This window comes from Photinus pyralis, unplaced genomic scaffold (assembly GCF_008802855.1).
Source record: "Photinus pyralis isolate 1611_PpyrPB1 unplaced genomic scaffold, Ppyr1.3 Ppyr1.4_LG1, whole genome shotgun sequence".
NCBI classification, from domain to species: domain Eukaryota; kingdom Metazoa; phylum Arthropoda; class Insecta; order Coleoptera; family Lampyridae; genus Photinus; species Photinus pyralis.
Window position 1 is genome coordinate 34,324,260 of NW_022170249.1, and position 13,025 is coordinate 34,337,284.

The window sequence follows — 13,025 nt, forward strand, 5'->3', positions numbered from 1 at the left end:
GATTGCACCGGCGAATTTTTTAACTTGCTTTTCTAGGGAGTGAGCATTTTGGTGGAAGGGCCAAATTTACTACACAGCCTAAGCAATTTAAACAGATAAGAGACAGTATGCTTTATATGAAAGTTACATTGTTCGCTCTTATTATTACCTTGTCATAAGGTGCAACTTCAATCAAATCTAATTAAGTGAAGGATGTGTCACCGTTGTTACCACAGGCGATGTTACAGGAAGGAGGTACACCACAAACTGAATTCTAGATTAGTCATCCGACTATTCCGGAATGTATTTAATTCCTTGCATGGAATTTTCTAACAACCACTGAAAGGTATTGGGTAAACACACCATTAGATAGCAAGCAAATTATAACTTCTTAATCTTTAATTTATTTACTCCATTACAATATAGAAAAAGCAAGTTAATTTAAAAAGTTTTAATGTTAATTGTTGGAACATTTGAAATATATAACAGTGACACGCACGCAAAATACATGAAAGACAACTATAAAAAAATTACTTCAGCCAGTTATTTTGTGCTTATGCATAAAAGATAACTGTACGTTTGTTCAATCTTTCCATAAAAGGAACTCAAATTAGCAAGACGATTGCAGAAATCAAGGGATAGGGTATAACAACAATTAAAATCAGAATTTAACAAAATTGTACCTTTAACACATTAGATAAATAAAAATAATTATACCACAAAATATAAACAACACTGAATAGAATACGGGTTATATTACCAAACTACCTTTGTTTGCGGTACTCCTCGAGGTTGGCATTCGTTAATAATTGTTTTAAATAAAATTAGAAGAGACATGCAAAAAAAAGATAGTTTGGTTTAACAAAAAAAAAAAGGTTTAGACAAGAACCACCAACTATGGCCGACCAGTGTGCCTTTCAAACAACAATTGCTCCATGCCCACATGTACATTGCCGTTTGACGAATTAGAAAATTACAAAAAAATAAATAAACATGTATTTGCTAGTATTGGGAAATGCATAAAATGAGGTAGGCCATTAGCGTAGCTTAGGGATAAGTAGTGGTAGAACCGTCCTGTTCGGTTAATAAAAAAAAGTACAAAAAGAAGTTAATGATCGTTTATAAATATTAAACAACTACAATAAGCAGAAGTAAATTTAAAACAAGTTCTACAAATACTTATGTACATCAAATGAAAAAAAACTACTTAAAAAATACAGTAATAAAATAAAACCTTCACATTTTATTTAAATATTCAGCAGACGAAAATGTACATCTAGGTGTTTACGAAAAGGACTACGCTAAGTATATTATTTCTCTAAAGCTAAAAGATAAAACCATTATAATACAAATAGAAACTCACATATTCAGTAATTTACCTATAGTCTTTAATTCTTCTAAATTATTAAATAAAAGTGCCAGATGAACCTTCGCAGGCCCTCGAACCGACAGAAACATAGTAGAAAACTAATAAATATACACCGGTTTTTAATTTAATAAAAGTAACGTTATGCATACTTTTCACTTAAATAAAACTGTTTAGCATTAACACTAATCTGCTGACGTACTTGACCACTACGATTCATCTGACATGAACGAATTTTGCGATTTCATCTCCTCCAGTGTTTTGATTTGGTGACGTAAAAATAATATTCTTAAACAGAGAGACGCAAACTGTTAATCGCACATCGTGCGCCGACTATACTAAGCTCACCTTTGCTCCTGCAGTGTCGCTTGAATTTCGGTTAAACGAACTATCGATCTAGCGGATTTTAATTCGGCCGATACCTTCGCACATTGTATGCTTCCCATTATGTGTGCTTCTTGAGCTAGTTTTTCTGCCTAAAATTCGGTGGCAGTGTTAGACGCGATTTTTTTTAAGTGTCGTTACCTGTTTCTCTAAAATATCGGCAGGCCAACCTCTAACGTGATTTACTAGATCATCCCTATAATGATTCGCTAGTGATGGCGTGATTGACGGACCTTGAGGTCTAAGTGCTTGCAGCGAACTGGACACTCCTTGCAAGGATGAAAGGGTGCCACTTCCCGGCGGACTTCCGACTGGTACTGTTACTTTAAGCAAATAAAAATAAGATGAGCACTTATTGAAAAACATAACAACCCTGAACAGTGTGGGCCAAAGCAGCCCCCTTTGGATTGAAACAATGTTTCTAGTTCCTATAAAGACGGAACAATATTGATCATTTCTCTGACCTTATGAGTTTTGGACACTAGAGCATTTCTGGGTTGCTTTGACAAAGTGTACCTTTGTTTTAATATTAAATATTCACATTCATTGAGTTTACTTAACTATGTTATAAGAGGAACACATTATGTTGGCATCTATTCATGCTAATCTCAAAGCGAAAGACATATTTGACGGTGGCAAAGCATCCCGAGAAGCTTCCTTATATGAATTGCTGCAAGAAATCAGTTTTTAATTCGGTGGGAGATGCAGAAATTGCTTTGGGTATAAATATTAAGTTGCACCATACAATCCTAAAAAACTACCATTACCATTTTCTTTCCATAATGTGCATTGGATGCAACCAGAGGACCTCCCAAGACGAATTGAGTTTTGCGAATGCCTAATGTTAAGGGACCTTGATGATAATTTTTTGGAGAACATTATTGGGCAGACGTCCCAACAATGGTGCACTTTCAAGGTGCTGGATATGTTGTGTTGGTTAAAAAATACAAGATTTTGTGTTTCCATGTGTATCAAGAAAGTTTGGATGCAGAAAGTTATACCGAAATTTTACATAATAATGTTGTTCTTGCAACAGAAGATCTGCCTCTGCAGGAATATGTTGCCAACAAGATAGTGCCAGACAGGCAGGCAGGCCATATATTTGGCCTGCTTGTTCCCTGGACCTTACAAAGCTTCATGTTTATATGAACCCTTTAAAAACTGCCTGAGCAAGTTAGAACAATACTAAAAAAACAATAGATCATGTATGTCACTGTGGTAAAACCGAGGGTATAACAGTGTCATGGACGATCAAGATGTAATGACCTAGAAGTGATCCTCACATTAAGGACAAAATTACAAATGATAACATTTAAATTCTTCTCAAAACTACCACAGCTCCTGCTAGAACTTCAAATAGGACCTCCGCTCCCCTCAAATTCTGCACACTTTAGAAAGACGGATTCCGATCGGCGCAAAATTCAGATAAATATTACCAACCCATCTGCATTCTATACCTACACAAATATAAAACTGAAGCTAAAATTAGTTTAAGGCCTTGATCAGTAGATGTTGCGCTATCCTAACGAAATACAAAATAATAATAATAAATAAACAGTCGTTTTCTGTTCAATGCAGCACAATACTTTAATAGTTTAGCGAGTATCCCAGACATCAGGGCGCCATCAACTCGATAAAAGATTAGCCACCAGCGAATCTGCTGATAGGGAATTAAAGGGGACTTCTTGAAATATAAATTTACCTGCTATAAATTTATGTACAAGAGTCTTTTTTTTATCCCGTTACGACATAAAAATGTATAGGACAAATACCACTACACACCTAAATAAAAAACGTAATTCAATTTACGAAACAATAGATTGACCAGTGGACAATTATTATTCAACGTCGTGTCGGAACATAGGTTTATAGAAACACTTTGTTTCATGTTTTTAAAAAATGGTCGAACGATCAATTAAAAGTACTTTTACTAACCTTCCGAGTTATTTAACAAGAAATCCAAAATCTTTTGCATGGCAACTATAAATTCTATTTTACATGCAAATATGTGAATAATTTCACGCTATTGAGCTCATCAACAAAAAATTATATTTTAGAATCATAATTAAGTAAACAAATATAAGGGGTATTCAATGAATGCTCGGGTAATAGTGGCTGTAGTTTTTTCCTAGCATGAATGTAGGGCCAGTTCGATGTTTGCTGTCAACTGTCAATAAATGTTCAAAAACAAAAAACATTTGAAAAACAGATACTCAATAGTATGCATCAAATTAAAAAGTAGTAGATGTCATGTAATAATATTGGGCAATTACCTTTAGCACAGTCGGGAGTTTCCGAGTGAGTGGGCGTAGGTGGTCCTTCTCCCATTGGCCCATTGTGATTGGTATCAACCGTAAGGGGATGTATATGCGCACTTTCACCTGACGTCTGTCGCGTCATCACAAGCACGTTATGTACAGTTTGTAGCGTCTTGACTTCGTTAGCGTCGGGGGTGGTAGGTACTTGAGATAAATTTCGAGGCAACGTCGTCAAGGAGACGGGCGGGCCGGGTGCATTCGACGTAGTCACACTGGAAGGCGGCGGTACCATGACCGGTGTTGAAACGCTCGCTAACGGCGACGCTTCGGGCCTACTAGTCTGCGTCGGCGTCGATGGAACTTGCAACGGATGTGAAACTAAACGAGGCAAAGCGTTCGCCAGCAGTACAGGCCCCACGGATCCCTGTTCCAAATTCAAGGGCTGACTGGAGAGATTTTGGTGGGCGTAAGAGACTTCAGACGTCGGCGTGCTGTCGCCCGGCGAAATATCCATATCCTGCATACACTGCATGTTATCGTCCGAGTACTTGCGGGACGAACGAGAGTCTCTGTTCGTAACATCGCCGTCCTCTCTACTGCTACCGCTACTCCAGTGGCGACTACCTGTAGCGCTTTCTCTAGCTCCATCTTTACTGATACTGACACTTCGTGAATTGGAATGTTTTTCGTGCCCTGTAAACGGATACCCTCATTAGTACCAAATGTGTACAAAATTTGGTTTAGTTTGGTGTTTTTTGAAGTTGAAGGCAGTTGATTCTGAACTGAGAACATGTGTACGCAATGTCCCAGTGACATGTTGAAAAGAAAATGCCAGGGGTAGTAGCCATAGTAGACACTATACTTCATTCATTATAAGAAGGTAGCAGATGGCGCTGGGGTTGAAGATAAGCACACACAGGAAAAATATAAAACGGCACCAAATTACTGTAAAGTAGAAATATCTAGCACTGCAAACACAAATCAATCTTTGACATTAACAGTTAATGACACTTCAATAGTTTATAGTTTAGATGCCAACAGAAACTACCAGCTTGCAAAATTCGCCACTCGTTTTATGTTTCAGCGTAATACTGACTTGTGTTTTAACCAATCACACTGAAGGTCAAATTTTCCCTGTTTTTTACCGCTACCTTCTTAAAATGAATACAGTATATGTAACTTATATCTTAACCATTCGCAGGAAGGTGGCTTTGGAATGCAAATACGATTTTGTTATTGGCTTGTACGATGGGTACGGGAGTTTTTGATTGTTTTATGTGGGGGCGTAACATCTTTGTTGAATTTGTTTGCAATGGTATTTTACCGCTATCTTATTTTGCACAAATGCCATATGATACTTTTTCATAACTCCTGAATATTTTTAATGTTTGGATATTGTTATGTAATAGGTTTCCTATTTTGTATGCGAATATTATATCCCTACAATTTGTATAATGGTCTTTGATCGCATATGTTCTAAGAAGCCAACAAGGACGCAGTGTTTTGTTTCGATCGCTAGCGTACAATCCAGGATTTATGGTAACTTGATGTGTGTCTGCATTGATTTCATTTCGTACTGCTCGTCTTTTGTTATCGATCAAAGATCCACTATACAAACTGTAATGAGACAGGTTATGCCGTAGCCAAAGGGGGACACCTGAACCCAAACCACAAACATACCCCTATATTGTTATGGTGAGACAGATCATGTCCTACTACAGGCGCCTGAGCTCTTAACCATGAATAAAAATGATATATTATGTTTATTCTTCGTACCGTGAGCCCTTGATGTGAATGTCAGGCTCCATCACATAAGTCTTGGTAACTACATTCATTTCCACAAAAGATGGCGGCACAATATTTTAAATATTTGTCTAAAGTCAGGATTATGGGCGACATAAATTTTCCAGACGTTGTAGTACAGGTTGAAAACTGATTTTTATTTGTTTTTAAATTTATTTTGAACTTTATTTTTAAGTGGGCGAGGTTTCAGCAAAGGCTGTTCTACCAACCCAACCTACTATACATTTACAAAAATATTCATGCCCGAACCCGGATTCGAACCAGGGACCCTTACTACCGCAGTCGAGATTCAACTCAACTGCGCCACACAGGCACTATTATGATGAAATTGTAAAATACCAACTACCGCCCTTCTTTCTGACCCCTTATCAAAAGAGGGGGCTGGGGGCGTGGCACTGGTTTTATCCTCCATGGTACTATAATGAAAGGTCTCAACAAAAGGAATTAATTTCTACCAACCACAGTCCTCCTCCTCGACCCCATATCGTGATTGGATATAATTCCCTATATCTAAGCACAGATTGTCCAGACGCAACATATCTATTGGTGAAATCGAAGCGAATATTTTGGAAATGAGGTATCAGAAGAGAGTACTCCTGGGCAAGTGGAACGTCATGATGAGGGTACTTTCAAAGGGCGGAAAGATCTTCTACACGAGGCACATCTACTGGGATACAAAAGCTTAATTGTAAATATCTCGAAAATGTTGAAGGAAGGTTCCTACAAAGGGAAAATGTAATATTTCGGGTAATTTCTCTAAGGGCTTGATTCTTCTTGCATTATATAGCGTAGATTTTTAATGTATGCCAGGCGGTCTTTAAATGTTTATGCGTAAAGAGCCCCCTCAATCATCTACCAAGAGTAAACATCGATAAATATAGCATTCTACCACCTTCTAACACAAAAACAGTTGGCACTAAATGAATGTTTGACATTTCTAAGGTACCTTGATGAACTACCTACACAATATCGTTTTGAGCATTTTAATTTAACAATTAATTTGCTAATAATTTAAAATTTAGGGAAGAATTGAAATATCGAATATTATAGAGGGTGTTCCATTAAAAAGATGCAATTTTTGTGTGCCCCAGCTTTATGACCAACCCTGTGTAATTAAAATTATTGCTGTCTAGTAGACATTGAAGAACCACAAAACTTATTCGACACCTTGTATGTTTCCCGCGATAATCGATGTTTCTAGACTGATCAGTGACCCTGTATAAGAGCAAACATTGAACATTTTGAGGTGCACACAACTGTCAGATCCGTAATAAAGCAAGCCTAAACCTCCCTTTTGCAAGGCTGGACAGGACTACATTTTCTTGCAATTATTATTACTACAACGTACTCTCTTCTCAAATTAAACGTCTGGAGTTATTCCAATTTAAAAAAAGCCTTAAACACTACTTCAATGCAAAAGCCTTTACAGCATCAAGGAATGTCTATTAAACGATTTTTCTGACATTGGTAACACAGTACACAATGATGTATACTAGGTTGAGTGGTAGAGCAACAGTTGAACGTCTACGTAAGGTCAACATGTTGAACTCTTATTATTTTTCCTTTACTTTTAAACAATGTGTCTAAATAGAGACATTCGGCCCTATGCTGTATCACTATCGTTAAGAATAACGATATCGTTATGCGGCGTTACCATAATTTTTTAAAAATCGGTATGCTGTATCACTCATAAAAAGAGTGGGATAACGACTATCGTAATTCTCTATCGTTATTTTGCAAACATAACCAGAGAAACTTAACGGCAGGGTGCATGCTATCCGTTTGGCGCGTAACGGTCCTGTCATCGATTCGTTCGGAGTTTAAGGGGATGTTAAAGAGAAAGAAAATGAATAATTGCAAGGATTTTTGCAAGTAGCTTTGTTCGGGCAATTGGAAAATGTAATAGGGAGGTAAGTTCTGTGCCTTTTAATACTCGTAGATTATGTTTTTATTGAGACATGAGGAAAACATCCAACGAAGAATTTTACGAGACAACAGTGATCAGTTTCAGCTGGGTGAAATTGATTTTCAAAAAGATTTTCGTTTATCAAGAAAATCTGTTTGAATGTGCAAATGGTAAGGACTAACAGCAGCATGTTTCAATGAAAATTTGTTTAACATGCAGATTTGTGATGCGAACATAAAAATCCTGAATTGTAATGCACGGTTTCCAGGATCTACTCACGACTCTGCAATATGGGATATGAGTGCGGTGAAAAGGCACCTGGAAGAAAAGTATTTAACCAATGAGTTACATTCATCTTGGTTAATTGGTGAGTGTGGCTGTTGTGACCTAACAATTTTGCCCTTTTACAAACTTGTATAGGTGATTCAGGATATGCACTGCAGCCATGGTTGTTAACGCCAATAGAAAATGCAGAGGCAGACCCACTTTCACCACAGGGAAGATACACTACACAACACATTTTAGCCAAGAATGTAATAGAACGCTGTTTTGGAGTGTTGAAGCAAAGGTTTAGATGCCTCTTGAAGTACAGAGTTCTTCATTACTCCCCTGACAGATTTGCGAAAATTGTGTGGTGCTGTGCATTGTGCAATACTCCATAATATTGCGATACAGGAGAACTTACCACCACTCGAGGATAATGAAGGTGATGTAGATATACCTCCACAGAATATGAGAGAAAATGAAGGTATTTGTACCTAATCCTCTAAAAAAAAACAAACTGTTGTATGGCCTCTTATTATTCTCTTCGACATTCGCCATGTCGTGAAAAACCAACTAGGTAGGTACATTTACAATTAATAATAATAATTTTAAAGAAACGTCTGCATTTCCAAATCTGGCGGGTATTTGTTTTAAGATTAAGCGCCCTCTTATATTTGATCGCTGTGATATTTCACTCTTACACGCACTGCCGTTGCGCAGCGTTCCTTGTTTTCTAGAATGCGACACTTTTTTCCGAAATAGCCACTGCGAGATACCGGACAACGTAACGATACCGTTAAAATATTGATACAGCATATCGCGTTTATCGATAGTCGTTGTGGTCATCATAACCTTTGATCGTTAAACTGCGATAACGATTGATCGTATAGAATAACGAGAGTGATACAGCATAGGGTTGATTATTTAGTTTTTTCTCGCTTTAAGCGGTTATGGATGCCATTTCCAGAAGGACACTTTTTGTATCTTTGAGTATAGGCATGGGCGAATGTCGAGTTTATTATTAGTATTATTATTATATTAGGTAGTTGTAAACTGTGTGTATGCTTTATATATTTTTTGCGCGATCGGTCATTTCTGACTATTTACCAGAGACTTGCTATAACTAGACGGCGCTTAACGTATCTAAGGTGTTTTCGACACAGTATGCAACACACAATGCACCGCGGGGCAAAAATCGCTGAGATGATATGCAATATAATGAAATAAGCTGTTATTTTAGATGTTCCGTTCATTAATCATTCTCGTGATTAGCTCGAATTAGTGAACAGATAAATTTCTGTTGAGAATAAACCAATAAACTTAGGTTAACTTGTGCCTATCAACATGTACTCTGTCAATAAATTTTTAAATAATATGCTGATTTTCAACGGATAAAAGTTTAAAGGGCCAATGGATCAGAGCCATTCGAAGAGAAAAATTTACTCCCACCATAGTGCATTTTCGGGGAATGAAGCCGATTTTAGAAAGGTACCTACGAAGGTGTTAAACTATAATGCAATACCGAGCGTTTTCGACTTTCCCATTCACTTAAAATAACGTAGAACTATTATTCGACATCCTTTACCAGCAAGACAACGACAAAAAATCGTGGAGGATTGTTGCACGTATCAAGCGATGCATTAAAAATTTGCCAAATTGCTGAAAATGTGTTCAGGTTATTCATTCAATCCACACCACACCGCGTTGTAAACAAAATGGTTATCAGCAGTCTAAGAAAAATAAATAACAGTTACAGCCCATTTGGGTTTCTGGATAGGCATATTGAATCAAAATCCGCTAAATAATCATATCTTACTACTTACATCTTTAGTTTTAAGAGTATATTTTCCCATACGTGTTCACCACCAAAATACACATATAAATCAAATCAGGACTAGAGTAAGGCAGTTATATACCAATTTAGTTCAAATAAAATACCAATAAATTCGATTAAAACAGTTAACAGTTATATGTTATCTTTTTTTGCTACTAAAATTTAGAATAAACATGGCTAAAGCAAGCTGCAGAACGTACGTCTGCCCCGCGATGAACAGTTGGTTGCCTATCCTATCTTGACAACAGGCGTTTATAGTAAAATCTACGTTACGCGCGGTCTAGTTATAACAAGTCTCTGCTATTTACCATGTGTGTTTCCATGACAGTAAGTGGAATTTACCAGTTGCTATGATTACGACGACGCCAAAATTACTTACCGATCTGAAAACAGAACAGCAAAAATACTTACCGACGCCTTTTTAAAAACAATCAGTTCAATATGTTAACAGTCTTACATTACATTTAATCTTTAATTTAATCTTCGACATACCATTCGGCCACCGGCAAATACCTGGTTCATAAAGTCATAAAGGAAGTGCAAAGCTAGCAAACTACATCAGACACATGCACAATTTTATGAAATTATTAATTTCAATTTTGACAAATAAACTGGTTACCTAGTGATGTACACCATACCACTTCGATCATTTCGATTTATTCTGCTCGTTAATTTCTTAGTGCATATTTATATTGGTTGAATAATTTTAATTTCGATCGCGCAAAAAATGTTATAAGCACGTCGAACGTTAAGGGTTACCGTTCTCAGACAATAATTGGAGTCGTCGCTCCGCTCCTCCTCCAAACAATTGTCTTCGAACGGTAAAAATCTTTTTTGCTGTTAGCGAGTGTTATTATTAACGCTTGAAAATCATGCAAATATAAAAAACAATAAAATGGCATAACAGAAATCAAGGTTCTTTTATTTACTTAATAAAATGGTTGTTTCCATTAAAAGAAGGGTGTATTTTTATTTTGAAAGTGTACAAAAACTTTAATCTGTCTATAACTCAAAAACAAAGTTGACCAATAAAACTTTGATTATGGTATCATAGTTTTACAAAAAGATTTGCAAAAAATTGTCTTTACCTTTGATAATAAATCTGAAACTGAGTTTCCATGGAAATTTGAACACCCTGTGTAATTAAACAGCGCATAAACGATAAGATACGAAAACGGGTTAGGCAAAAGTAAGGAAACATATCTTTTTAATATGTGTAATTACAAAAATGGGACAACAAACATTGTTTTAATGGCGCTGCATATTTTTCTTTAAAATTTTGAATCCAGCATGTTTTCCCACATTCCTGTGATTATTTATTACATTTTTTCTATTGTGTACCTGACATTTTTGACAGTAACACGACTCGCGCATGCGCAGAATAATCTTTTTAGTGAATTTTCCAGGGAAAATACAACTTAAACCTGTGTGAATTCCATCCGTCCGTCTGAGGGATTGAGATCTCATCACTCAGACCTCGTACAAGGCTGCGTTTTTTTAAAAATTTAATAGGTTTCAACACATAGGGTGGGCAAAAAGAAAAAGGTATATTGAATAAGTTTCCATTCCATTCCAACTACGGATACTTCTCATTAAAATGAATCTAATGTCTGGTGTAATGAGGATGTTTCCTTGTTTGATTTTACCTCCAAGTCGTCCTTTAAATGCGCAGAGGGAGCAAGACCATGTCCTAAGTAGGGGTGAACCCCGCCTGGCCGCTGAGGGGAAAAAAAAGCCAGTAAAAAATAAGAGGTGAAGAAGCCAACTAAAATGCATGATGAATATGTGTTGGTCGTGCTAGTCTGTACAGCAAAAAGAAGAAAGTATTGCCAGAAACAAAAATAAAGATCACACCTCGTATTTGAAAAATGCCCTCCCACCTTCCTTTTAATCAAAATTGTGTTTTAACAAATCTGTTTGCTTGTGTACCCGTACTTACTTGCACTCGAACGACTGGAGCTACTATAATTACGATCAGCGTCCCGATCTCGCTCCCTATTCCTAAAACGGTCCCTCTCGCGTTCCCGTTCGATCCATTCACGCGGCTTCTCCCACTGCGACACCTCCGTTTTACAATTATAATAATACTTCTTACCGGACGAGCTGATATGCTCCGACCAATCGCCGACTCGAGTTATCCTCTCGCGTTCTTCCCTCTATAACACAATCGTTTATAATTTAATCATACTCTACAAATGACAAACGTTAGCACCTTATCGACACAATTATTGTGTATCGGCTTACGGTCGCGCAACGTGGAATTTTGCGTCTTTACGCCCGACTCGCTCCTGTCGTGATTCGTTCTATACTCCAAATCCCTACGTTTCTCCTTCGGCGATCTGGCACAATCTGGAACGGGCGACGAGTTAATGAACTTGTTTCGCGCGAAGAGTTGTATACCTGAATATTTATCTCTCGTAGGCTTGTAGTCTCTGTTTTCTCTCTCCTTTTCACGTATTTTCTGTATATAGGAGCCTTTAGATTGGTAGATTCTGTCCCGGTCACGCGGAGATTGTGAGTCCGGACTATCCGATCGGTAAGTTCCATTGGGTGAGTCTCTAATACGTTCGTACCTATCACCGCTCGAGCTGTAGCTCTTTGAGTTATACTTTGAATTCTACATTGAGAAAAACATGACAAAGGTTAGATTAATTCTTTGACAGGTAGCCATATTTATTAATTATCTTTATTTTTGCTACAATTTTGCAAGTAAAGGGGGTAGAACGAGAATGATATAATAATTTGAGTGATGGTGGTCGAGAATTTGGGATAAATTGAGAAAATTCAGTATAATCGGACCATAAGACCGTCGATTTGGGGTTTGTTTATACATTACCTGGTAGGGATGGGTCTGATGCTTTTCGAAGTACCTGTGAACAGAAAATGGAAGGTTACATTGTATAATCAAGATTAAAGCATTGGGTTTATCCCGAAAAATCGGAATTGTAATAAAATGCTTCCGCGAATCCCTACCCATCGTTCATCCGTTGCGTTTTCCTTGCATGCATTACCATCAATGCAAGTGTCTAGAAATGATTTCTGGCTTCTACAAAAAGCCGCTTCGTCATATATGCATATAAACAGTAATAACGGTTTTGCCCGCTTAACGTCTAACTTTCCTCTCGGACGCCATGTCACATAAAAGGGGAACAAATTCACAGCTGAAGGTAAATGCTCTCAATTTCTTCCGATGGCTCATTGGTTGACGTAGGGACATTCGCGTACTGCCAA

General features: G+C 37.3%; 1 protein-coding gene across 2 annotated transcripts; it reads right to left on the minus strand.

Annotated features, from left to right (window-relative positions):
- Window positions 1–415: 415 nt before the first annotated feature.
- LOC116173553 (WW domain-containing adapter protein with coiled-coil homolog) lies at window positions 416–12,956 on the minus strand. 2 transcript variants are annotated; one of them, XR_004145954.1, is made up of 10 exons: window positions 12,768–12,956; window positions 12,631–12,664; window positions 12,195–12,411; window positions 12,007–12,143; window positions 11,734–11,950; window positions 4,003–4,680; window positions 1,871–2,052; window positions 1,694–1,821; window positions 1,359–1,633; window positions 416–1,303 (listed from the first exon to the last, which is right to left on the minus strand). XR_004145954.1 is itself a non-coding variant. In XM_031491081.1 (9 exons), the coding sequence occupies exons 1-9, from the start codon at window positions 12,806–12,808 to the stop codon at window positions 1,555–1,557; spliced, it is 1,713 nt and encodes a 570-aa protein (XP_031346941.1). In that variant the 5' UTR covers window positions 12,809–12,956; the 3' UTR covers window positions 416–1,554. The 2 variants fall into 2 exon arrangements, 1 of the variants encoding a protein (XP_031346941.1); XM_031491081.1 differs by having other exon boundaries at window positions 416–1,633.
- Between the last annotated feature and the right edge of the window lie 69 nt (window positions 12,957–13,025).

Bases quoted from the DNA above. Each gene is read 5' to 3' on its own strand.
- LOC116173553 (XM_031491081.1), bottom strand. From the start codon at position 12,808: ATGGTAATGCATGCAAGGAAAACGCAACGGATGAACGATGG. The intron at 12,665-12,767 runs GTAGGGATTCGC...TTCTGTTCACAG, and splicing joins ACGCAACGGATGAACGATGG to GTACTTCGAAAAGCATCAGA. The intron at 1,634-1,693 runs GTGAGCTTAGTA...TCTCTGTTTAAG, and splicing joins GCGACACTGCAGGAGCAAAG to AATATTATTTTTACGTCACC.